Source organism: Epinephelus fuscoguttatus, linkage group LG5 (assembly GCF_011397635.1).
Source record: "Epinephelus fuscoguttatus linkage group LG5, E.fuscoguttatus.final_Chr_v1".
NCBI lineage: Eukaryota > Metazoa > Chordata > Actinopteri > Perciformes > Serranidae > Epinephelus > Epinephelus fuscoguttatus.
This window is the reverse complement of record NC_064756.1, coordinates 43,237,125-43,264,663: the sequence shown is the minus strand read 5'-3', so window position 1 is coordinate 43,264,663 and position 27,539 is coordinate 43,237,125. Positions and strand designations below refer to the sequence as shown.

Below are 27,539 nucleotides of genomic sequence, written 5' to 3'. Positions count from 1 at the left end.
CTTTCTTTGGTCTCTCTCTCCTCAATCATCCCCTCAGCATCTGCATCATCTGATAACCGAGCCTCTAAGGATCGTGCTGGCAGAATAGAACAATCCATACAGAAGGATGGATTGTCGATTGCCGCAGCAGCATGTTCCTCCCCCAAACAATGTACACACACATCATGTCCATCCTCAATGGGCAAATGAACCCCACGCACCACACAAAAATGGTTTATTGATGCCATTTTTCCAAATCTCGCGATAACCCCGCCCTCGCGGGATCACCACGCAGAAGTTTTTGACAACATGGAGTTGGCTCTCCCAGCACGCCTTCTGCCAAACTTTTACTGGCAATACTGTGGGAATGTGGAATATATTGTGTGTGAATGGCGGAACGTACAAACAAAGGGACAGGCAGCAACCTTAATAACCCACAAACTCCTTTTTCAACGCCCCTGCGGACAAAGAAGAGAATTCTGTGTAGATAACGTGACGAAAATCACCACACAGGGACAACACGCTCGACACTGGATCTGACAGAAGCCCCACGCTATCAACAAACTCACGGATCCTTCTCCCCTCGCCCAAACGGGACCGTGTTAAAGACCCTAATGTTATACGGCACAGAAGCCTCTCCACAGAGACAATATGCCAACACTGAGAGTGCGACAGCAGGGGCAGTTATTTGCAAAGCGCAACACAGCCACCATGAGAGGCGATCACCCTCTCTCAAACCCCATGAGGTAAGCGGCACAGACTGTGTATTTGTTAGTAGTGATGTTACGTGCTGTGCCGATGCTTCGAAGCGTGCGTCAAGTAATCCAGGAAGTGTTTCCGCGACGCGCGTATTGAGGCTTGTATCGTTTCAGACGAGTGACGTCATTGATGACGTCTGAAGCCTCGCTGCCCAGCTGTACCACATGACTGGTTCGGGAAGCGGTTCAGATCTTGGTGTGAGGTTTGCACAGAAGTGACACAGAACACGAATATTACCCCTTTTGCCATTATTATATTATATGGCACTACACCATCACAATACTGTTTTTTAGCCAAATGATTGGTTTATACACACAGGATGCATTCACAAAACAATAACAGTTTATTGTAGATGTATTTGATACAGTATAGTCCTGATATACTCACTAGAAAATGCACTATGTTGATAAAAAGAAAGTTATATTATTATTATTATTATTATTATTATTGTTATTATTAATAGTCATTCCCAACAGCTATTACTGACACAAAACACTGTATCACATATTACATGGTTAAGATCACAGCTGCCTGTTTTACACACTTTGGCCAACAGGTGGTTTCTTGTGCACATGAAGCCTCGAGAAATGAACCCTTGTCTGAACTTATTTGCTGGAAAGCAAAATTCAGTGCTTCATGAGGCTTCATCTCACGATCACTATTTGTTAGCCTTGCTAAACGAAAGTTTTCTTTTTTTATAAAGATAGCAGATAGAATTGTCTCAAAGAAGCACAGCGACACAAGCCACGCTGCTCCAAGTGGAATCAGAAAAATCACTGGGGGCGCGTGGTTGACAGGGGTTTATATAGGCTGTCAGCCACTACCACAGGTGGATTGTCTTAAAGAAATTATCCACATCACCTGACCCAAGGGTTCAGGTCTCCAATAGAGATATATACAATATACTATCTCTGGGTGGAGGGGAAGCCTAGAACAATAGAAGACTTTACTTTGAGAATTTACTGTTGGGTTGTTAATATTTTTTTTATAATTTTCTTTTTAGCTGTAAATGTTTCTAGGAACCTCACAAAAAATGTAAAAATAAAAATATTAGCTTAGATATATGTTTTCTTAAAGTGCTGAAATGCGGCTGTTGGTAAGTGCATCAGAAATTTAGTGACTGTAAAAACAATAGAGCCCAAAGTCAAATATTAACATTCTCCATAAAGATGGAGCCTAGCTGGACAGTCCATGTTTGCGGACTTGTGTGTGGACATGGGCATAATTTATTATGTCCCTGCCACTTTTCTGATTACCTACATTGTTCACACCACTAATTTGATATTAATTGCATGTGCATTTTAATCAGATATAATTTCAACTCGCCCATGTTAACACTGAATGAGAAATAGTTTTTACTGTTTGCTTTTTTTTTTTTCATTTTGTTCCTGCCTCCTCCACACGCATCAATACAATTGCTGAAGTTCATTTTGGATGAATCAGAAACAGTGCAGAAGAAAGGGCTTTATTCTAAAGCAATAGACCATACAGGCTGTTGTTTCCCAGGTGCTTTGCCTTCTTTGATCAAAATGTATTGGTACCCATATCAAATTAAATGCACTGATTGTGTAGGGGTATGAAAGACACAGCTGAAATAATCTCCCAACTTTGTCTCTTCCAAAGAGTCCCGAATGGGGCAGACTGTAGGGGATACTATCATATCAGCAGAGCCATAACTTAATGCACGGCAGACTGCGGGGCAGGTAGATTTTTTCTTGAAATATTATGACTTTATTCTCATTAAATTATAACTTTATTCTTGACTTCTATGAGAAAACAGTTATGAAGGATATGTTTCGAATGTGAAGGAAGTTTGTAATGTTCAGAAACCCAGTCTCGCCACCAGACAATCAGAGATCTCCTCCTTCTGATAGTCTGGGGACACTCCTTTCTAAAGTGTGTTTAACACACCGGCAAAAACGGCCAGCAACAAAGCAACACCTCTTGCATTTTTGAAAAGGACACGCCTTCTCGGAAATGTGCGCTCCTCCTTTTCTCGTCTGCAAGGAAACAAACACACAGAGAGCTTGAAAATGGATGCCGAGAGATTTAACTCCATTTTATCAAACGTGTGCTCATCCGTGAAGAAAATATTTTTTCCAGTGGATGTCTTAGTTACAACATGATTGAGCTAACTGGAGTAGTGTCATGTCATATCCGACAACGGGAGGCTTTTAACAGATGACGTCCTGATGTTAGCTTTGCTGCTAGTGTTAGCTGTCCCTGTCAGCTGCAGCCACTGATGCTTTCTAGACATCGTGATTTCCCAAAACTGAATAAATTCCACACATAGCAACACAAAACTGCTTTGTTAGCTCAACCATGTTGTAACTAAGATATCCGCTGGGAAAGATATTTTTTTCACGGACCGTTTAATGAGTTATTACCTATTACAGACACTGCTAACGGCTAACAGGGCTAACAGCTAACGGTAAAAGATTATGTTTGTTTCTTTTAGTTGGAAAGAATGTGTTGCCGCAAACGCGACAAACACCCACTAACTTTGACAGCGTTTTCTGCGAGCACGGCTGAGCCATTTTGTACCGCTACACATGTTTCTAGTGGGACTATGTTTACAAGCACAAGAGTTCAGAGAGTCACCGAAGGACCGCCCTGCGGATTTATTATTGGTTCTGCAACATAGGGAGTTTTTTTAAACTCTGAAATTGTATCTGCCCATCTAAACACAAAATCAGGGAGAAAGTCATCAGTCTTTAGTTAAGCAAAGCATCTAAAGACTGACTTGTGAGTCTAGCAGAAACCTTACTAAATTAATTAAAAATAATTAATGTATCACTGCAGTGAATAGGTGCCACATGCACATTTAAAGAGGTTACTGTCCAAGGCTGAAGTCATGGAGTCAAAATTAGGGGGTACCAAATCTGGCCACAGAAAAAAATGACAAAATAGAAATGCATTATTGTATTGTTTATCATAAGCATGTACACCTATATGGTATACTACACCAAAATGCACTACATGAAATAAATCACACATGCAATACAACATTAAGGACTGACACTTTAACACTCATATTACATTCTAATTTTACTCTTTTTAATACATTTGAAAATTATGTAATAGAGCCAGCAGCCAGTACATCGTAATAAAATTAATTGTATTACATTATTATAGCAATTTGTTTAGTTTATTTATGATTCTGATTAAACTTGCTAATGATTTTAGATGGTGGTGCGTGGTTGCCTGTCATAGCATAGCATTCCTATGCCTCTGCTTTGGAGGCAGTATCTTTTTGAGTTGTCCGTACGTCTGCACTTTCATATTTCCCATTCTTGTTAATGTGATATCTCAAGAATACCTTGAATGAATATTTTCAAATCTGGCACAAACATCCGCTTGGACTTGATAATAAACTGATTACATTATGGTGGCCAAGGTCAAGAACACTGTGATCTTGTGTGTGTCTCATTCTTGTAAACACGATATCTCAACAACACCAGGAAAAACATTCTCAACTTTGGCATGGACATCCACTTTAATTCAAGGATAAACTAATAAGATCTTTTATGCTGCCAGGGAAAAGATGTGTGTGAAGCATCCGCGTGTTTAAATATGTTGCTCCTTTGCAACATCATCCATATTTGAAGCATTGTCAATTGTCATGGCTACATGTGAGTCTGGAAAGACAACTGTAACTGCAACTGGTATTACAGTTTACATCATGGTGGGGGGCATTTTGAGTGAATGTGGATATTTGGGGTGATGTGTTCCCCCAATATATATTATAATTACTGTCTTGTTTCCTTTTCCCAGACAAAGACACAAAAGAAGATGGAAGAGTAAATCATGCCTACAGGTGTTTTAACTCAGCAGGGAAAATAATTAGGGGAGAATAAATATTTGAAACCAATCAGAATCCCTGAGTTTTACTGCATTATATTCCAATATATTTTGATATTATGAATTATCACCTGGCACCTCAATTTGTGATTTCCTTTACATAAATAAGGCCATTTCCACCATAATTTGGTGCATAAAAAGTGATCAGAATACAGGAGGACCCCCACATCCTCACATATAGGTCCCCCGCCCCCACATTGAAACAAAACCTATGTCCTTGTGTGTGGATATGAATCACGTGGCTCGTAGTCACAGACTGTGACATACTCACCATATTTCCATTCTTTGTCATTCAGCTTTCAGTGGTTTGCTGCAGCAGTGCGGCAGCTCTGCTTTGTTTCTGCTCTGTGCTGTGAGAAAGCTGATTGGGCAGCAGTGCGGACTGTCACTCCCTGCTCTCCAATGTGTTTTATGTCTAGCACTCCTGTGACATTTGTAGTTAATTCCACACTCTTAATTGGAAAGCAGGCTTGTAAGCAGCAGCTTGGGCTATCAGAAGCAATGTTGTAACATGCTGCATAGCTATTAATTGTAGTGCAGCCAAGGGGCCAGAAGGAGGCAGAGATGAATGAACACTGAGGCAGAAAGAACACAGCACAGGGCAACTCTGAATTAATTACAACTAACCTTGAACATTCAAGTGTCCCACAGGACAAAAACAATGACGTACTGCTCGTGTGTGTGTGTGTGTGTGTGTGTGTGTGTGTGTGTGTGTGTGTTTGTGTGTGTGTGTAAAATTTTAGTGTACAGAGTGCTGTACCAGAACATGCACTCGAGTGGCTAAATGAGGTTATTAGTGGTATATTCATTTTCATTAGATGTGTAAATACCTTAATAGGAGTATTGTCTTTCTTGGAATAAGGTCAAAAACTGAAATATTTTGTGCATGTAAACGTAGTCAAAGAGGGAGGGAGAGAGAGAAATTGTTGACATTTTTTCCCTGCATCCTGTATCTCCAGGATTTGCATTTGGCTTTAAGTCCTTCGGCATAGGCACCAAAGCCTGTCAGACAGAACGTTTACAACTTTAGACATGTCTTGTTGTATATGTACCAGGTGTACACATCAATATGTTAAAAACTTGAAGAGCAGCTTGGTCTCACTCACAGTGCATCAAACTACTCTGCTTAATATTTCCCAGGTGTCACTATAGTGTTGCCTGGGGCACCCTTTAGCATCTTTGTGAGACACACTGGGCTTTCTACATACTGTAATGTAAATGTAGTTTAAAGAACACAAGAGTCTGCTTAGGGTGGGCAGGAGCGGAGGCTGACATGTCCAACAAGCACAGGACTTTGACCCAGGAGATTGATGTTCAAGACCAACAAACAGCCGTGGCGTTTCTGCAACTCAAAGCTGGGGTTTTTGTAGCAATACACCATTGCCTGTCCTACTGAATGTGTGCCATACAAAGCTGGGTATATTTTTAGCGACATCCGCCTTCTTTTCCTAACCATAACCAAGTAGTTTTGTTACGTAAACCTAAAAACTGACAACTTCTTACTGCCAACCCCTTGTACATTAAGATACAATGCAAAACGTTGCCCCTGGCATCGTTATAGTGACGATGGAGCTTCTACCCAAGCATCAAAATATGACGAGTAAGTGTGAGATCATGTTGCAGCGTGCAGTCAGTACCTTGACATTTAAAACACGTTAACATTTTAGTCCAACTGAAATCATACTAAATTGAATTTCTCAAAGTCCAATTTACACACCCCGATAATGGTAAATGGACCTGCATTTGTATAGCGCCTTTCTAGTCATCTGACCACTCAAAGCACTTTTTACACTACAAGTCACATTTACCCATTCACACACACACACACACACACACACACACACACACACACACACTGGTGGCTGAGGCTACCATACAAGGTGCCACCTGCTACTCAGTTTTAACACACTCACACACTGATGGAACAGTCATCGGGACCATTGGGATTCAGTATCTTGCTCAAGGATACTTCAACATGCAGACTGGAGGGGCCTGGGATCAAACCGCTGATCTTTCGATTGGTGGACGACCCGCTCTACCTCTGAGCCGCAGCTGTGATGGGAGTCGAATTACTCCTGCATGTATACAGTCGAATCGGACCCAGAGTGACCTAGGTGACCTGTGGATGCTCCACAGTTTCCACAGGCTTTTTCCCCAGAAGCTGAAAGCATTAAATGTGTAATAGAAGAAGAAGCCGGTGAACACATGGCAGAATCTACATCCAGAGATGTGCATTTTTGGACTGATGAAGTGTACAGAGCTATAAAGTTGTCCACCATGGTACCAGTTTGCTGCTAGCTAACCGTAGCTAACTTGTTTGTCGATTGGTTGATCTGTGACATAATAGGTCAACCAGAAGAAAAGTCCATTACTGACAAGCTGAAAGGGGGGCATATCGCCACCTACTGTAGCGGAGCTGGGCATACTTTGGTCAATAAATCGAATCCCCTACTGTGCTTGTATACCGGGACAAGGACAGTTATCCAATTAAATGGCCTAGTCAAGCTTTAACCGTAGCTTGACTTAAATGTGCATGTAAATGTACTGAGTGTTTTTGTTTGTTTGTTTGTTTAACATAAAATAGGATCAAGTGCAGTTTGTGGTAGGTTTATTAGTTTGACTTGAAATGACACTTTCAGTATCACAATACACCTTTTTCATGCCATAGTAAGAAAAGCACAACAGTATTTAATAACATTAATAGTGGCTGTAGTCCACATAGGGGAAGCACTGAAATTGTGTATGCCAGCTCACTAGAATAGCTTACTGGGACACTTAATGGAACAGACCCATTGTTAATGTTATCAGTTTCACCTGTGATTTTCCTACAATGACAAATTAAAATGTTTGCTGTGAAAAGGGTTTATTCTCACCTCCTGTATCTTACAGGTGGCTATTAGAAGTTGACCAACATAAGCACATTTCATACAAAGTAACCTCAGTGTGTGAATGTAAGCGTAAATGGTAGTCCATCTCTTTGTGTCAGCCCTGTGATAGTCTTGCAACCTGTTCAGGGTGTACCCCGCCTTTCACCCAATGTCAGCTGGGACAGACTCCAGCCCCTCTGCGACCCTGTACCAGGATAAGCTTACAGAAAATGAATGAATTACTTCATCAGTCCAGCTTTACAACCCTAAATGACAGTTAAATACAGTTTATTTTTGAGTATTTGAGTAGAAAGCCACTTGCCATCATAGTAAACAGTACATACCAGGCAGAATCAGTTAAAAGTATAATAAAGTGACTGTGCATATAATTTTCTAACTTAAAAATGTGGACTAAGTGATAAGTAATTCTTCAAGTGCTTTTTAAGTACTTGATGTTACTCCCCATCGCTGCTGAACACAGCGTAAACTCTTCTGTAGCATCTCCACTCTGAATAGCAAATACAACATCTTGCCACCAATTCACTTATCTTAACACACATACATTTATGCAGGTGGGTTTATTTGGGACAGGAGACAGTACAGTAATAATAGTAATAATACTTGGGTGTGTGTTTTCTCTCCAGAGTCATCCTGAAAGGTGCAGTAGCAACACTCAGTCTAAATATCTTATGAGCTTCTCCACTAAAGCATGAGAGCAAATGGAGTGACTAAGAGCTTTACACTAACATGCTAAAGATATCTGTGTGTGTGTGTGTGTGTGTGTGTGTGTGTGTGTGTGTGTGTGTGTGTGTGTGTGTGTGTGTGTGTTAGCACTGGCCAGCAGCACTCATGTGAAAGCCCATGAGTATTCCGCATGGAAAGAGGAGAGTAATCAGCCACTTAGACAATACACCAAGTAAATATTACCACCTAAGTTGGCTAATCAAGAGCACTCAACACAGTCACATGCACGAGGGAGAATGTTGCCGTCAGGGTTTTCTGCCAAAGAAACCTTTCTGGCCGAAATCTTTTCACTATAACCCCAACCATGCAACCCTATCACTAGAATTGATGTTGGCTTTTTATGTTTCTGCAAACCACAGATGTGTCCCATTTGCACACTATTATGTAGCAAATATGTTGAAACTTTATGTCTCAACAACGCTGTAGTTAACGTGTGGTTAGGTTTAGGCACAAAAACTTCTTGTTTATGGGTAGGGAAAGATCATATTTGGCTTAAAATACTTACTTATGGTGGCTAGTTGCTGGAAATGCAGTGAAACACTCAGGTTTGGTGCCTAAAAGGCTGCTGGAAACACAGCAATGCATCGCTAGAAAACAACTGATTGTTGTTCGTTGGTCCTGAACAGTGTCCTGCGGCTTGCCCACGTCACACCATCCACCATCCCCCCATCCCCTCATCTCCCAATTACAGTCAGCCCATATACTACATAATTTTAGAAATGTTGATATAATAGGTATGAAATGTGAAAATTAAACACATCTGGGGTTTGCAGAAGTGTACAGTGCCAACATTTTCTTCTGGTTGAACCATGATATTATTTCAAAACCTTAAGGGCATTCTGGCAGAAAGCTCTTAAGGGCTCTTAAAACACACACATACACACACACACACACACACACACACACACACACACACACACACAAATGTTCAAGCAAAAAAAAACTTCCTACCACATATGACAACGACTTAGAAAACCCACAAGAGAGCAGACAAACACACACTCTGAGGTCAGGGGTCGCAGGAGTTTTGATTAGACTTTTCCCTGGCAAAGCATCACGGGATTAGATCATATGTTTAACAGATAGCCTTTGGCCACACAGTTTTACAGGCTTGTCTGAAAGCCTGTGGTCGAGCTTGGTGTTTACTCATCCAGTCTGTGTTTAGATAAAGGGAATAAAGTGCTTTATTAGAATGCGTGGTGGGCTGTTTGGAGCCCTGATGAGGGAGCCTATTGCTGGGGATGTGGTGTTGAGGGATAGCAGACACTATGGGTCTGTGCATGTTGTAAGAATAAACTGTAACTTTAGAAAGTTAGAGAAAAAACAGGACTCCAAAATGAGACCTCCTGCCTTGCAGATTAATTCTTGGCATGTGAAGTTGAAATGTTTAAGGATAAAATCATTAGCCTTACTGTGGACTTCCCCAAATGTTTTCATGTGACTCCTGAATGTCTTGGCAGTCAGAAATAACTGATCTGTAAGTTAAGCACTTATGTCACTCACGTGATGTATTTACATCACTTTAAGCACTGATTTTAAACCACAGCATGGTGTTTTTTGTCAGATGCTAACCAAGTAGTTTTGGTGCCTAAACCTAACCTGGACTGTCTGACAATGTTAACCCCAACAGAACAAATTTCACAGAGGAGCTAGCTGTGCATCACATACAGATGCTAAAGGGTATGTCTCATAGAGACACCAAAGGGTAACGTGCACCAAGGGGTGTGAGAAATCATAGGTATTTGACAACCTGGGATAAAATCATGTTTGATACATGCAATGGGTGGAAGGTTTGCCTTTTTTCATTGCTTGTTGTTTCATTCCATATTTTCAATGTTTCATTCACAAATAGAGAGGCTGTGGGGTGGCTGTGAGCAGGTTTACAGTGGAAATGCCTTTGCTAGATGAGGTGCATCTCAACTATGTATAAGTCTGGAATTCAAAAACTTAAGCAGCAACCACAGCAAAGAGCTTCTTGGAGCAGCAAGAGTGGTGTGTATCCATGCTGATAGTTGTGGTTTTACATGTATAGGCAAAACCAAAAAGACAGATATGTATTGAGTTGGAATTTAGTTTGAAGTGCTCATTAGGCGCATTAAAAAAAGAGAATTAACATGACCTTGGGAACTACGGTACTTTCTACCATAAAACAATCCCTGTGGGAACTGTTAGCAGTGTGTTGAGTGGGCTTGTCAGAATAACAAGGACATACCTTTTCTGGTCAAAGTGGGCAGCTCTTAAACATGTTAAAGACCATTGGGCTAATAGTGAAAACTGTGGCTATACTATAAGTCATTAGAGATGGGGGTTTTGACTCTTTTTATTGACTCAGGTTTGTATGAGTCACTCATTTAGGAGAGCTGGGTTTTCAAGTCACTCAAGTCACCAAGTCAGCTACCCCCAGAGCTTGGTGAATCCCCCACTGGCCCCAGCACCCATAGAGCATGCACACCAGAGATAAGAGTCCACTGAGCTGGCTAACTTCTGGTTTAATTGCCTGCTAACTTAAATAAAGATGAAATCATATAATCATGCAGCTCCTTTAGACTTTCCAAATGTTACCAGGCTGATTGGATCAAAGTCTGGTCTTTTTGCAGGGGCTGTGACGCTCAATGGAATTAACCCACCATTTTACAACTGCTCCTTTCCCATGATTGTATTTGGGCAAAATTCTTTTTGGGCCCCTATTGGACCAGGAAGTTGAAATAACATGGTTTGACCACTACATCACAACATCAAAATGGCTTCAATGTTGAGCACTGTTCCTGCGGGCTTGGTCAGAAGCTCTCAACCTTCATTGCAGGTCAGGGGGGCAGGAGTGGGCTCCAGGCTGGGAGAACAAGTACTGAATTTTTTTTTTTTTTAAGAAAAAGCACCAAAATGGTTACATGTCTCACGGGGTCAGGTTAATAAAGTAATTAACTCGGTATATCACCACAAATACAGTTAATACAAGAGTTGCATAATTGTGTGAGTGACACTTGGTCTTGCCTTGTCTTCACAGTCTGCACAAACTAGCAGCAGGTAGGAAGGGGCAGGTCAGTGAACAAATTAGTAGAGATGACAACTCCTCACTCCCGAGTCAGGAAAAACAGTTTCTCATTTCAAAGGATTGTTTCACAACTCGCACATCACTTTGGGTCATATCATGTGGCAGTGTCTTTGTACAACAACATCCTAAGGCTATTTCTCTCTCTTTCCTTACTATTTCACTCCTTGTTGTCCTGATGCCTTCTGACATTTAAAGGAAATGAGAGTGAAATCTCTCTTTATTTTGGCTGAAAATAGAAGGAAATGGCTGTGCCACCGCAGTGAAAAACATTCTTAACATTTCACTGAATATGCATTCATTGAATATCTTGCATTCGGTGAACAGTACTGACAATTCTTTATTCAGTCCTTGCCATGTTTGGGTAATGAGAAATTAAAGAGTGTTAAATGAACTCTCTTTTTCTCTTCCACCACCAGGGGTGATCTACACCACAGATATGTTGGACCGTGAGACCAAGGACTCTTATTGGCTGACGGTGTATGCAAGTGACCATGGCGTGGTTCCTCAGTTTGCTACAATTGAGGTATTCATCCAGGTGGAGGATGTTAACGATAACGCCCCGCTGACCTCAGAGCCATTGTACCGGCCTTCAGTGCCTGAGAACTCTCCACGGGATGTTTCTGTGATCCAGATCCAGGCCCAGGACCCCGATGCTGCGCCCCCTGCTGCTGCTGACAGACTCAACTACCGCATCATCAGCGGAAACCCACAGAACTTCTTCACAATCAACACCCGCACTGGTGAGTAATGCTGTGTGTGACAGGTGATTGCTCTGAGACAACAAGGGAGGCTGAACTTCCCCTAAAATTTCATAGAAGAAATGGTCAAATATGCACCATTGAATTTACATTAAAATAAGAATTTACATTGCATTAAATGTGCGCTAGGATGTGTTTAGCATCATGACTATGATGTTCAAACTGTTTATCACCAGTTTTCAAACGCGACCTCGCTGTCATACATTCTCGTGTCAGCATGGTGGACGTGGAGCCTCCAAGCATTCCTATGAGACAGCGCTGAGCAGGTTTTTTTCATGCAGCAAAGTGAGACGGTCATTGGATAAATGCGACAAAATTATCACTTCCAGGGAGGCTCAGCTTCCCTAGGACCTAATGGAGCAGTAGGCAGGAGAGGTTGCTTGGTGTATGCATGATGATTGGAGGAACTGTCTAAAAGGCTGAACCCCTTTGTGACTGACAGCGCTTTGCATTTTGAGCTCAGTCCCATGTGGATATTTGCAAGTGGAGTCTTCTGACAGAGTGCCATCCGGTAGTGATGCACGAGTCGGGGTTTTTTCCAACCTGCGGGTCCCGCATTTATGAAATAATTTGACCCGCTCCATCCCGCCCGCACAACAGCATCTATTTTCACAACCCACCCCACCCTGCTGCTATTAAATACATGTTAAATATGTCATTGAATAAGGCTTTTATTTGGTCTGACAAAGGTGCTTTAAAAACAAAAAATATAAAATAAATAAACCATAAATAAATCCTAAGATAAAATAAAATTAGGCTTGCATTTTTGTAGCTATTATTTGCAATAAAAAGGCATGCTGGACATACCCGTCTTGTGGCTCTCATGCTTGTATAGCTTATCACAAGAATTGCACTTCACGTAGCCAATGCTGCTGTCGTCTGCTGCACTAACTACCTCACAGAAATTGTCCCAAACATTTAGCAGCAGCTTGGCCTTCTTTTCTTTTAACTCTGTACTCTCCCGACCGTAATCCTTCCCTCACTTCTTCTTCCATCTTCACCGCTTCATTGATTCTGGTTTGTTGTGGCCGCTGCTTGGCGCTTTTGTGACATCACGTCGCAGGTTACGTTACGTAACATGCATTTACCTAACCTGCAACAGTGTTGTTAACAAGTAGGCTATATCCGGCATATTTAATCTGTAATGACCTGCCCCACCGGCCCCGCCAATAAAGTGAACATTTCTTGACCCGACCCACGGGGTAACCCACGAGATCTGCAGGTTACGGGTCGGCCTGCGCATCACTACCATCCGGAGTTCCTTATTTCCATAAGCGATATAGCTCATTTTCACCATAGTTCAGGTGTTTAAACCCATCTGAAAGTCTTTGAGGTGTATTTTGCTGTGGTTCTATGCCATGGTTGAAAAACGGCTTCAATTAAATGTTCTTTTTATAAGTTACTGCCTCATGACAAATTTTATGATGTAAACTTAAAGTGAGCTTCCCCTGTTTGAAAGACCAGCAGCCACCACTGTTGTGTGAGTATGTGAGGGTCAAAAAGGCTATGATAAAAACAAGGTTTATAAACTACATAAAAAAGAAACCTTTGAAAGCAAAAACTAAGAGATTTCTCAACATTCAACAAATAACCAGTGTGAAAGTATGAGAGGAAGATATTAACTAGATACTGTTTTGATGCAAAGTCTTAACAATCTGTTCATCACTTAATGTGTCTTGGATGGCTCAAAGTAAAAACTAAATGCATTCAAAACAGAGTAAAATCAAATTGTTCAACCCACCTCTGGAGGACATTTGAGATGAACTGGTAATTAGTTTCAGACTGATGCAGTTTCATTTTCACAGCCAGTGCCTACATTGTGTAAATAGCAAATATACAAGGGCCATCTATGCATCCATGGGCATGTAGGTCTTAAAATGAGGTGTTGCAGGGGCGTTGGTGGCTTAGTGGATAGAGCAGGCACCCCATGTACAAGGCTATTGCTGCAGCGGCCTGGGTTCGACTCCAGCCTGTGGTCCTTTGCTGCATGTCATTACCCCTCTCTCTCCCCCCTTGATGCTTAACCGTCCTATGCATAAAGGCAAAAATGCCCCAAAAAATATCTTAAAAAAAAAAAAAATGAGGTGCTGCCAGGCACATTGTTACTGTATTGCTATTGTGAGGTAATAAAAAAAGCAATTGATCTGCTGACCAACACAATCCTGGTCTTAAGTCAGAATGACACAGTTTTCTCCTGCTATTTAAATGGCACATTAGTCACATAGCATCTACATAGATGGATTCACATTGCATGTACACTTGTTAAACATGTAAATAGGTTAGGGTTGGATGAAATACAACATCATTAATGAGGAAAATATTAATGACGTTCTGTAGAATGTCAATGAATATCTTTTATTGTTAAGGACTAAAATGTTTTAGTGAAAAGGAACTTAAATTTGTGAAGGAATACTGCATGCTGGGTGCCGCTTTAAAACCTAAGTTTTAAAACGGCTAAAGTAACGCACTGTTTGGTAACGGTAACTGAGTTACTGAATTTAAAAAATAATGTGTTAGAGTATTAGGGGGGTGGCAGTGGCTCAGTCCATAGGGACTTGGGTTGGGAACCGGAGGGTCGCCGGCTCAAGTCCCCGTCCGGACCAAATGCGGGGCGTGGACTGGTGGCTGGAGAGGTGCCAGCTCACCTCCTGGGCACTGCCAGGGTGCCCTTGAGCAAGGCACCGAACCCCCCAACTGCCCGGGCACCTGACCAAGGCAGCCCCCTCACTCTGACATCTCTCCACTTTGTGCATGTAGATCCTGTTTGTGCATGCGTGTGTCTTTCGGACCTGTGTGTTAATGACAATGGGGTGAAAAAAAATTGAATTTCCCCTCAGGGGGATTAATAAAAGTATATAAATAAATAGAATTAAAAAATTAATTTGTTACTGCCAAAATGAACGGTGTTACTGTAATGCGTTACTAATAATGCATTACTGCCCAACACTGAACATGTTACACATACACTAACAAAAGTTAACAGTCATGCTTAGCCTGTACTGTTTTATTATTGCTATGCTAGGATCATAACACCAGTTGTTACGTTACCAGTCTCTCAATGGAGGAAAAAGTTGCTTTGTTGTGCTGCTTGTTAGCTGGTGGTCATCCATCGTGGCTGAACAAAGCTGAAAGAATTGTGGTTCTTGATGCAGTCATTGCGGTGAGAAGAGCGTAGCAGCTCTACCTCCACAATCCTACCTTCCTCGGGGTCTCCGGAGAAAGAGGGATAAGAACGGAAAGATTCTACCTTTGATGGCTTGGTGACATCGCAGGTCACCTGCCACAGTGACAAATCATGTTTGAAGAATGGATCCATAGGCAGTTTCTCAAACAAAGTGTAAAAAAGCAACGGCCTCTGGGGAGAAAAAAAAGGTTCATTTGGCTGTCCTTTGCCAGATGCTCAAAGAAGCTATTTTAGAGGGGCTGAACATACAGGACAGGCCTCACATGCCCAGTTTAAAGCTGCACAAATGAACAAATCATCTGTGGAGTCCAGTCGTCCAAACAGCATCCAGTCTGCCAGAAATTAAAAAGAAGAAGAGGAAGAAGTAGTACTTCCATCCAGTCAGTAGTCAGGTTTCCATCCACCTATTTTATTTGCATTTTCAACATCTGTGAAAAAAAACTTGAATGGAAACGCGAAATTCGAAAAAAAAAAGGCTGAAATATCGCAGAAAGGTTTTTATGCTTGGAGGGGGTGGAAAAGTCAGCCTATCGATATTAGGAAAATGCGACTTTTGGCAATGGAAACAGATTTAGCGAATAAACGATGACGTAGGCTACCGGATCCTACTTCTACTTCACACACACACACACACACCTGTGTGAACTTAGAGAGAGGTAAATACTCCAGTGTCAGGTGAGTGTATTTCACAACTTACCTGAATAGACTGGACGTGTTGAATACCGCTGCATCATGTGCGCTGCCTGGTGTACCAACACAGACATCACAGCATTATGTAGGCTACGCTGACAAGGCTGATATGAGTGTGATGAGAGCTCTCGCAAGAACCAAAAAGTTCCCAAGGAATCTCTCCATCTCGTCATAGTCATGGATGTGCCGGTAGTTGTTCACATCAGTTGTGGACATGAGACACTCTCAATGACGTCATCTCACAGTGCCGTCTTCTTCTTCGGCGCCATACTGCTTGACCTGTTGACTCCCAATACTTGCAAAACAATAATGAATGGAAACATGCATAAATTCTCATTTTCTTTTGCGCATTTTCAAAAAATTCGCTTAAAATTTGCAATACATTTGGATGGAAACCGAGCTAGTGATAAGGAATCATCGTCCAGTATGTACCTACCGGTTCCGGTTTGAGTCACCCAACATGCCATTGTGTTTTCTGTTTTGCTGTTATTTTGCACTTCAAGGCAACCATACAAAGCGCCTGCAAACTGCACAGGGATAGCTACAGGACTCCAGAGTTACTGTTCTTCACTAAAACCTGAAGAGTGGGATTATAAAAAAAGAAAACACATTGCAGTTTGCGGGCGGCACGGTGGTGTGGTGGTTAGCACTCTCGCCTCACAGCAAGAGGGTTGCCGGTTCGATCCCGGGCGTGGGAGCCCTTCTGTGCGGAGTTTGCATGTTCTCCCCATGTCAGCGTGGGTTCTCTCCGGGCACTCCGGCTTCCTCCCACAGTCCAAAGACATGCAGATTGGGGACTAGGTTAATTGATAACTCTAAATTGTCCGTAGGTGTGAATGTGAGCGTGAATGGTTGTTTGTCTCTATGTGTCAGCCCTGCGATAGTCTGGCGACCTGTCCAGGGTGTACCCTGCCTCTCGCCCGATGTAGCTGGGATAGGCTCCAGCCCCCCCGCGACCCTCAAGAGGATGAAGCGGTTAGAAGATGAATGAATGAATGAATTGCAGTTTGCTTCCAAACAGTTTAGTTTTTATTGTTATTCTTGTTATTTGCACATGTGATGTCAACAGTCCTCACGTCATTGACAGCTCCATTTTTCTGGGGTCTCTGATGTTTCCTCATTACTAGCACTCAGCTGGATGATGATAACACCATGGACGGCACAGGAGCACAACAGACAGCATTTCACACAGCACAGCAGCACAGCAGCACACTCACTGTCACACCAGTTTACATGGCATGTGCCCATATATGGGCAGTCAGAATGATGCAACGATAGTAGGCTACTCTGTATTACAATTGTATTTATTGTGCATACTGGTGGCCAGCCCAGCACCAAGTCACTGCGTTTTACTTAGACTTGTAGTAAGTATGGATATAAGATGATTTTTTTGAAAAAAACAACATCAAAAAGGCAGCAGGAGGAGAGTAAGTAGTATATCCCTAATGGTGTTCAGTATACACATACAACTGTCCGTTTCGTTTTTTCATTTATATCCCACTCCAACTGACCACACACACACACACACACAAATCTAAATGTGAAGCAGATTTCCTCTTCTGTGCTTTGGAGGCTCTATCTCCGCAACGGATTGGTCGATTTTTTTTTCTTTTTTTCTTAAGATTATTTTTTTGGGCTTTTTGCCTTGAATGGACAGGACAGATTAAAATGGGGTGAGAGAGAAAGTGGGGGTTGACATGCAGCAAAGGGCTGCAAGCCGGAGATTAACCTGCGACCACTGCAGCGAGGCATTGCCTCTGTACATGGGGCGCCGGCACTATCCACTACGCTACTGACGCCCTGAATTGGTTGATTTGAATGACTGATACCTCGTTTGATTCTTTAGAGCCAACAGAATGACACTGTACCCACCAACACGAGACTGACAGCACTGTAAGCCAGTCAGAGTCAGCAGAACACGGCTGCTGTATGTGGTCATTGTAATGCTTACCAGGATATTCTGTGTTTTACTGGTAGAATAAATTTTTCACAACAAAACAATAAAGATAAGAGAAATTTTACAACTATTGTTCGGCGAAATGATTTCTGTTGTTTGTCTGTGGGTATTCTCATTTATCCAGGTCAATTCCATTTTGGCAACAATTAAATCGTAGGCAACTGGACTTTGATTTTGTCTAGAAGACGTTTCGCCTCTTATCCAAGCGGCTTCATCAGTTCTCAACGCATCGGTCTGACTAGTCCTCACTATGTCAGACTAGTGAGGACTAGTCAGACCGATGCGTTGAGAACTGATGAAGCCGCTTGGCAACAATACGATTGTATTGTTGCCAAAATAGATTTCTGTTGTTGTTGTTCTTTGGCCTCTATCTCTCTGATGCTTTGGTGTAGCATGCTTTGGTGGATATGTGTAGAAACAGCAGTCTCTGCTTTCATTTGAGATGAACGGCGTGTGTTTTGCATAACGTGGCGTCGAGTTAGAGAACGAAATAGGGCGAGTGGGTTGGCACGTTGGTGCTGTATGGAGTTTGATTTGTTGTTATTCATTTAGTTGTTGTTTTTGAGCTGTGTTTGGGGCATGTAAAAAGGGTTCATACAGCCTTGTAGCCCAGGTTCTACTATTTAATTGGATGTGCAACATTACTATATTCTTCGTGTTTAGCGCATTGTTTCACACTGTGTTTGCAAAGTCGTTCTCAAAGTCCCCCAATTTGGGCCACCCAATAACAGAAAACGAGTGCTCATTCTTTGTCAAAATTCTCTGTCAAAATATGTTAAAATCACGTGTGTAACAGGGAATTATTAAAGATTTTCCTGTGGGAGAAACGCCCGGACACCCAGGTAAAAAATTGTTCCCACTTCCAGGCTAAAGCCCCGGATATTTTTAACTTCTAGCAATGCTCCTGGATAATCAGAATCAGAAATAGAATCAGAATCAGAAATACTTTATTGATCCCCGAGGGGAAATTGTTTATGTTACAGGTGCTCCTTGCAAGAGAGGAAAGATACGTGAAAATATAAGAAATTTAAACAATAGTATTAACAAATATAGAGTTAAATAAACAGGAATTATTAACAAACATAAACTTAAATAAATATATATATATATATACATATATATATTGTAAACTGAACAAGATTATTTACACAAACAAAATATATACAGTCAGGGTGAATGGGGTTATTGCACAAGTTAGATTAAATTATTGCAGTGGGTGAAATAGTCACAGGGCCACTCAGAGGGAGGAGTTGTACAGTTTGATGGCCATAGGCAGGAATGATTTCCTGTGGCGCTCAGTGCTACATTTAGGTGGTATGAGTCTCCCACTGAAAGCACTCTTGTGCCTGACCAGCACATGGTGGAGAGCGGGTGTGAGACATTGTCCAAGATAGTTTGTAGCTTAGACAACATCCTCCTCTCTGACACCACCATCAGAGAGTCACACTCAGTTCCCACAACGTCACTGGCCTTGCGGATCAGTTTGTTGAGTCTGTTGGCGTCCGCCACCCTCAACCTGCTGCCCCAGCACACAACAGCATAGAGGATAGCACTGGCCACCACAGACTCATAGAAAATCCTGAGCATAGTCCGGCAGATGTTGAAGGACCTCAGTCGCCTCAGAAAATAGAGACGGCTCTGGCCCTTCCTGTAGAGAGCGTTAGTGTTCTTAGGCCAGTCCAGTTTATTGTCAATGTGTACCCCCAGGTACTTATAGCTCTCCACAATGTCCACACTGACCCCCTGGATGGAAACAGGGGTCACCGGTGTCTTGGTCCTCCTCAGATCCACAGCCAGTTCCTTTGTCTTTGCCACGTTGAGCTGCAGATGGTTCTGCTCACACCATGTGACAAAGTTATCCACAACAGCCCTGTACTCATCCTCATCAACACTACAGTCTGTACATCTAATTGAAGAGATTTGGTGCAGCACTGGTGTTGATGGAAATGCTACAATAATAACATCTCTATAGTATACGTGGGATGAAGCAAAGGGAATGAATAAAAGGAGGAGGCAAATGCAGGGAGAAACAACAACAGCAGCAGCTAGAACAGCATCTGGAAACATGAACACACAATCTCTCTGCACGCTGCCTTACACACAGTTTGCTGTTTGCTCTGCAGATAAGGCATGTGGTGGAGAGAGGGGAAAATATAATTGGCTGTTGCTATATTTATCTCTTCTTTAGTCAAGATCTCATTGCTTTGAATTTTATACGATTCCACCCATTCTTCTGAAGCAGCTACTACCCTCTCTCCCCTTCTGCCTTTATTAAAGAAATTCTTGCATTTTACTTTTTTGTATTATCATTTATCTCTGCGTGTTCTCTCTTTCTGTCATCCTCTCATACACTCTGTTTTAACTCTGACTGTCTCCTTTCTTCTCTTGATAGCTGTTTCACAATACTTTTTTGTTTGTGTCTCTCTCTCTCTGTCTCAATGGCGGATGTTGAATATTTGATTTTGTTGTCATGAAACTTTGATGACAACTGCAGATTATCTTTAAGCCTGTAGCACTCTTCCTAACTGCCATGTTTGTTGTTTATTTCCTCTGTCCATCCTCTCTCCGTTTACTTTTTTTTATCACTTCTCCTTTCATTCAAACCTCATTTCTCTTTTGGCAGTGTCACTGATACCCTCACAGCATGAAGCACAACACAGTCCGTTTGAGTCATTGTAACTACAGCAGTAATTGTCAGGCTGTAGTTGTGAAGGTACAAATAGAGCTTGTTGTCAGGCTTTGTTTGAGACGAATTCCAGAGACACAAACGTTATTGAGTCGGGTGTAGCTGCACTAAAGCCAGTGCCTACAGACAGGGCACAAGGTCTTCGGTTACACCTGACATACTAACCATTCCTACTTTGATTTCTGATACAGAAGCTTACAGAGCATCAAAAGAAAGTAACTGAAACTAAGTATAAATACATTCTAGAAACCTATTGTGTACACAAAAATCCCAAACACAATTCATATACACTCTGGTGTTCATACAATTTTATATTTGTTGATCATCATGTTTTTAATCTATTGTGTGTATTACACACTCTCATTTCCATTTCTAAACCATTCCAGACATTTACTACATATACTGAAACACATCTTTCTTTGACATTTGTTCTGTTTTTGTTGTTGTGAATATACAGTTCCCTCTCAGTTCATGCTGACATTCTCTGATGAGAAACAACCTCTGGATACAGTCTGCTAACATGCAGATCACAATAATCAGCTCTGGTTATGATTCTGATCGCTCTCTTTTGAAGCAAGGGGATCGGATTTGTGATCGTTTTAAATGTTTTTCCCCAAATCTCCACACAGTAAGTAATGCATGAAAGAATGAAAGAATAATACAATAAAGGGTGCAAACCCCTTAAATAGGATGGCTGCTATAGAGACTGGGTACGAGTCATGGCTTGTGGACGGAGGGATGGGGGTGGCTGAATTTGTGTACAGCAGAATGACTCCTGGCTTGGTGTGATCATCATGAAAGGGGATATCATTTGGTGAAACCAAACAACTATTAAACAAGCGCATGGCTCAACACAGAAGGGCAAACTCCTCAGGTCCAGTCTCTGCTGTTTATTTACATCTAAAGGAGAAGGCTCACTCCTTTGAGGACAGCAATGTGAAAATCTTGGACAGAGAGGACAGATGGTTCCAAAGAGGGGTGAAAGAATCCATCTGCGTTAAAATAGAGAAGCCGTCTCTAAACAGGGGAGGTGGCCTGAGACACCACCTATCCCCCATTTACAATGCGGCCCTTGCTGCTGTACCTAAGAGAGTGAACAACAAAGACTGCCCGAAACTAACCTCTAGTGGCTCAAAGAAACACAACGACAGTCGTTCACTGGTAACCACACATTATGCCTAACGACTGTTGCTCACCAGTGGCCCCACTCACTCCTAACGACTGTCGTTCACTAGTGTGACTCACCTGACCCAAACAATGGTCCAGTGAAACTCCACTGACAAAGTATTGTCTTATGAGGGTGGTGGGTGTACACCTCCACAGAGGTTAAAAACCTGAGTCTTACTCCACTGTTTGTCAGACTAGTGAGGACTAGTCAGACCGATGCGTTGAGAACTGATGAAGCCGCTTGGATAAGAGGCGAAACGTCTTCTAGACAAAATCAAAGTCCAGTTGCCTACGATTTAATTGTTGCCAAAAAAAGACTGGTACAATGGTTTTAACTCCATCTTGCAGGCTTAGTCAAGCTTGAGTGATCATAGAGATGAAGTAGTTAATGAGTCCTAGCAGTGAAAAAGTTGGGCCGGAAGGAAATTTGAAAAGACCAAGGGGGCTTTCGCGTCCCGGGCCCAGATCTGCGCATGCTGGCCTGAGTCTGGTTCCTTGGATAAGTGTGAACACTGAACACCGCATCAGGGAACAATGAAAATTTTAATTACAAAAAAGAAAACGGGGGAGGAATAACAAGGTGTAAGTAGTGTAGTAGTGTAAGTAGTAAGTCCCAGGCTTAGGCCAACTGATAAACCTATGCCAGGTACACATTACACGAGTACGAGTCGTTCAGGACTGCTCCTGTCACAACAGTCACTTTGACCAATAGAAACTCAGAACTGCTGCCGTAGACAACTGTACGGCAACAACGCCACAGCCTTTTTGATATTTTCTCTAGGGATGTTACCACGCAGAGCAATAAGGAAAAAATGGTGATGTGAAACAGCAGATTATGCAACCCGGTGAGTAGTTCCATTAGCATCCAGCTAGCAAAGAATGTTATTTCTTCATAATGGAGGATATAAAGTTATAAATTAAAAAATAGTGGCGGGGCTTTTACCAACCACAACTGCAGAGGCCTTCAGCTTCATTTTAAACAGATTACATCATAAACGCGCCGTTATTAATTAGTTCTTTCTTATTTTTTATCCGCTCGCGTTTGCTTTAATAAAATCAGTGCATCGCACCATCATTTCAAAAACTCAACACTTCCTGTATCTCTATAAAAATAAAGGCCCCTTATAACTTTGGTTGAGAGATTCCCATCATTTTCTAAAAAGGCTTTCATTGTGAAACATTTGCAGGAACATGGAGGATTCAATGACTTGCATAGTTTGCATGCCCTACAAAATTCGATGCCTCTCCAAAAAGGACACTGTCTCTTTAAGACTGCTGTTGGGGCTGTTTTGCTGCCCTGTGCGCATGCTCCTCCTTTGGTGCGCTATCTGAAGCCGCACGGACATTGCCAAGTTTCTGCTGGTCAAGCATACAGCTTGCTGTTTGTTTAATGCTTCATCTTGATTACTTCTACCCCGTTGTGCGTGAATGACGATGTAAGTAATGTTCACTTTGACTTTCAGACATTATTTGTTCCGCTGTGTAGCCATATATGTTTTATGTTAATCCTTGCACACTTGTTGTTCAGTTGCTTTGCTCACTGGATTGAAGCCTGATTCGGCACAATTATATCACATTATTATGTTTGCACTTAAAGAATGTCGTGGTTTGCACTTTATGAAGCCATTTGCCTTTGTAACATAGTGTGTGAAATGTTACAGTGTATTTCAATGAATCACGTTGTATCAGGGGCGGCACGGTGGTGTGGTGGTTAGCACTCTCGCCTCACAGCAAGAGGGTTGCCGGTTCCCGGGCGTGGGAGCCCTTCTGTGTGGAGTTTGCATGTTCTCCCCATGTCAGCGTGTGTTCTCTCCGGGCACTCCGGCTTCCTCCCACAGTCCAAAGACATGCAGATTGGGGACTAGGTTAATTGATAACTCTAAATTGTCCGTAGGTGTGAATGTGAGTGTGAATGGTTGTTTGTCTCTATGTGTCAACCCTGCGATACCTTGCATCAGCCTTCTAAAAATGGCACTCTGTGCTGCCACCTCGTGGTAATAATAGTACTGCACGTGTGATATAATCTGTAGTTGTGTAGTATGAGAGAAATGTGTCTGTATCACAATTTATTGGCACTGTATATTAGCATATTATGCTAATTGCTTAGCATATGCTAATCTTTATTTTCCTTTGTAGAAACCACACATACATAAAGAGAGATTTATTTTATTATAAATGCAACAAAGAAGCAGGATTATTTTGTCACCTACTTGTTGGCTTGGACAATAAAACAGCCAAAGAGTATTTTCTGGAAGAGCTGCATTCTTTCTGACCAAAGAATTAGGCCAGCAGGTGTACGACTAGCACATTTATTCCCAATTCCCTACACATGCGGTACTTTAGATGTAGCTCCTGCCATCTGGTGGCACTTTTTACATTACTACAATAACATTTTGGCTGGCACATGAACAGACACAGTGAGTGAAATAATAGTAATAATAATAATTAAAGTAGGACAAGAATAGCCTAATGACATCACACATGTTGTGAAAGATGACTGGGTCTGATTGGTGTGGACCATTGTGTAGTCTGTTATGTCTGCTGGCCAAGTCACAGAAAAATTTTATGACTCCATAATTGCCTAATCTCACATAATGACTGCTGGAACAGACAGAAATGTTGTGTAGTGTGTAGGGCTGTAGTCTCCTGGTAGACGACTAGTCGATTATTTGGTCGATATGCTCTCGTCCGTCCAAATTCTCATTGGTCGAATAATCCCTGTGTTACTTTCATAAGGAGAAAAGTGCTACATCAACAGCTTTCCAGGATTAATCCATTATTTCCTGCGGCGGGGGGGGACAGGCTAAGTTACCTGTGAAAATGGGGGTGTTTTCAAAACACCCTCGTTGACAGAAAGTTGAACTCGCCCACCCTGAAGCCCAGTGTCGTGGTGATGCAGACCTCCTGTCAGTTCCTGACACCATGTCCCTCAGTGAAACGAAGCTTGTATTTAGCCTACTTGTATTTCACAGATAAGAAACAATAAATTGTGAAGACAGTAAAGCCTTCACTAAAATAGCATTTTAAGTATTGTGTGTGATCTATCTTTTAGGGATTTAGGCTTCTGCCTACTTCATATGAGACAGGGGAAAGATCGCTAGTTGCTAGGCTAATTTATACAATGTAAAATGCCATAGGCTGGCGCTAATAACGAAAACATGTTTAGTATGAGACGGTTGTTGTTTTTTTTTCTCTTTTCATTTCCTGTTCCTTTAAGACAGTTGTTTTGTCGGTGAATCTTGTGAGCTGTAATGGAGCTAAATTGTGTGACGTAACCTTTGTTTAATGTTGCTGTTGTCCCTGGTTTTATATGAGAAGAGGAAAAGATTGCTAGACACTAGGCTAATATATACAATGTAAAATGCCATAGGCTTGTGCTAATAATGTTAGCATATTGTATTGGCGGGGGGAAATGTGTCCAGATAAAGACAAGTATTTGTCTGTCAATGCTGCGATTTATAGTGAAGCCAATTTGTGTACTTGTGTTTGAAATTGTCTCTATTAAGCCATATTTAATGTGTTTTGAATCAACTGAACTTTACAGCACTTAAACCCAGTCCTCCACCGCCGACTAGTGTTTTGGAGGTGTAACTGCAGAGTGACACAGACACACCACCGCAGAAGTAAAAATAATGTGCAGATTTTTTTTCTTCCCACGACTAATCGATAGGGCTGGGCGGTATGACCTAAAATTCATATCACGGTATAAAGCGAATCCCTTCACGGTAACGGTATATATCGCGGTATAAATTTAAGTGTAAAAGTTATAATAGAAGTGTTTCTGAATGGGTTTTGTAGTCCCTTAACAAAGCTAAATTGATAAAAAAAAAACAACAACAACAAAAGCAAAAATATAATGTATTTTTTAGAGCATTTATTGTGCAGAATGCAGCTCTCAGAACTCAAAATTAAAACCCAGTACTCTATGGTGCAAAATGTTCCCTGGGATCTATATCAAAAGGTAATTTCCTTCTTTTAGCAAAATCCTAAATGACTGAGTTGTGTTTTTTCCACCTGGACCTTTATGTTTTGCCATTTCTCCTCTAATCATCACGCTGTAACCTGTGACAGGCTGCTATGATACCACAACTATCACACATTCACATATGGAGTTTTTTGTGGAGCCCCTAGCGTCACATAGGTTTACATTACCTCACTTACATCACTCCAACCTTACCAAGCCCGGTTGTACAGCTACTACCTTTTCATACATGAACAGAATAGTCACTACACGTACTTCAACCATCACGGTTGTGTTGAAAGACAAAAGAAAAAGCAGGAGAACATAGGTATCCGTCCGACCAGCGTTGGGTGCGCTTTCAACAGACTCAAATCATAACAAGCGCTGCTTGATGACGTTGCTGTTAAGCGACACAGTGTACACCATGTTAAAGGCACATTTCATATATTCGACTGTTTCAAGCTGATGGAAGGTTTTCTGGCTGTGGGACTGATTGGACAGCTGTGACTATGTGATGAAGCCTTTGAATGCAGAGATGACAAGCATGATGAAATGACCTGAGAAAGAACAAACACGTAGGGTTATTGTTTGTTTGTTTGTTTGTTTGTTTGTTTAAACTTGTGTGGTTTCCTTTTGTAAGAATTAAATGAGCAATGGCTACTTGAGAGATTTCCTTAAATATGTGTTAAATGAGCATTGGTAGAAGGAACCTGAGATTTGAGATTACAGTTTGCCAAACAGCAAATAAACAACAATTGCTTCCTTTAATTGCTTATGACACCGAGTAACTTAAAACTTGAAAGCATACAACCTGGCTCCCTGCTCGTGGGAGCTAATGGTACTGGCTGCTGCCCTCGAGGGGGGTGGAGTCACTGTGATGTCATGAAGGGCAATCTTAGATGTGGATGTCTCTGGCGAGGATCCCTAGATGCCGGAAGTTCTGTAGACATGGCGTTTCAAGGAGCGGCGTGGAGTTGGTACCTGGCTTGAGGCTGCAGTTGAAAGGAATTCCTTTTCTTATCAGGACACTCTGGAGGCTCCGGTTTGGATTGTGATGTGGAGAATGCTGTTGCGTGGAGGAGGCCACGCGATGGATCGTTGGGAACAGTTGGAGAACATGCACAAGCGGCTGTACCGATAGCGACCACAATTCTTGGCCCTTGTGGATGGAGGAGAGGATCGATCTGGAGTTGGAGAGAATTTGTACGACAGATGGACTGGAGGAGCTGGCGAGGCCAGAGTATGGAAGCCGCGGAACGCTTGCTGCTCTGTCTGGAAGTCTGTCTGTAGTCTGACTGCTGCAGGAATAACATGACTCAAGGATAATCGCTTTCTGGTGAATTTTGTCTGGATCAGAAGGACTGATCTGCAGTTCTGGTTGATTATTGGATAAAAAAAAAAAATAGCGTTTGTCTTACTTTTAGATTGAGATAAGCCTGTGGTTACTCGTGAAGCACATGGTCAGTCAGTGTGAGAAATGTGTCGAAGAGAGAGAGAATGCATCAGGTGTGCTTAAATACTTTTTGGCGGAAATGGGATGTGTTCGAGGCGTGGTCTGTGTTCCCGAACTTGGTTATAAAACTACATAATGCGAATTCCACACATCCCAGAAATCATTACCTTGTATAGTGGACAGCAGAGAAAGTAAACTGAGTAAGTTGTCCCTTCACTTTGTGTCACTGACCTTTATAATCCTTTAATGTCAGCACACCTCCTCTTTCTGTGCACGTTTACTCTGTAAGTATATCGTAGGTTTTGTGGGAGCCCTAAGTCCCTCATTTATCAACCAGTCTTCAGTAATCCTATCTATATGGTAATCAACACACACACACACACACACACACACACATACACACACACACACACACACAGTA

The 27,539-nt window shown here is 41.9% G+C and overlaps 1 protein-coding gene across 6 annotated transcripts in view; it reads left to right on the top strand.

The window, feature by feature from the left end:
• Nucleotides 1–27,539, top strand: part of fat3a (FAT atypical cadherin 3a) — a 391,610-nt gene that overhangs the window by 204,327 nt on the left and 159,744 nt on the right. For all 6 annotated transcript variants that reach the window (XM_049576723.1, XM_049576721.1, XM_049576720.1 and 3 more), the window contains exon 3: nucleotides 11,679–12,002. In XM_049576723.1, the coding sequence (XP_049432680.1) occupies nucleotides 11,679–12,002 (324 nt within the window). The remainder of the gene's footprint in view (nucleotides 1–11,678; nucleotides 12,003–27,539) is intronic.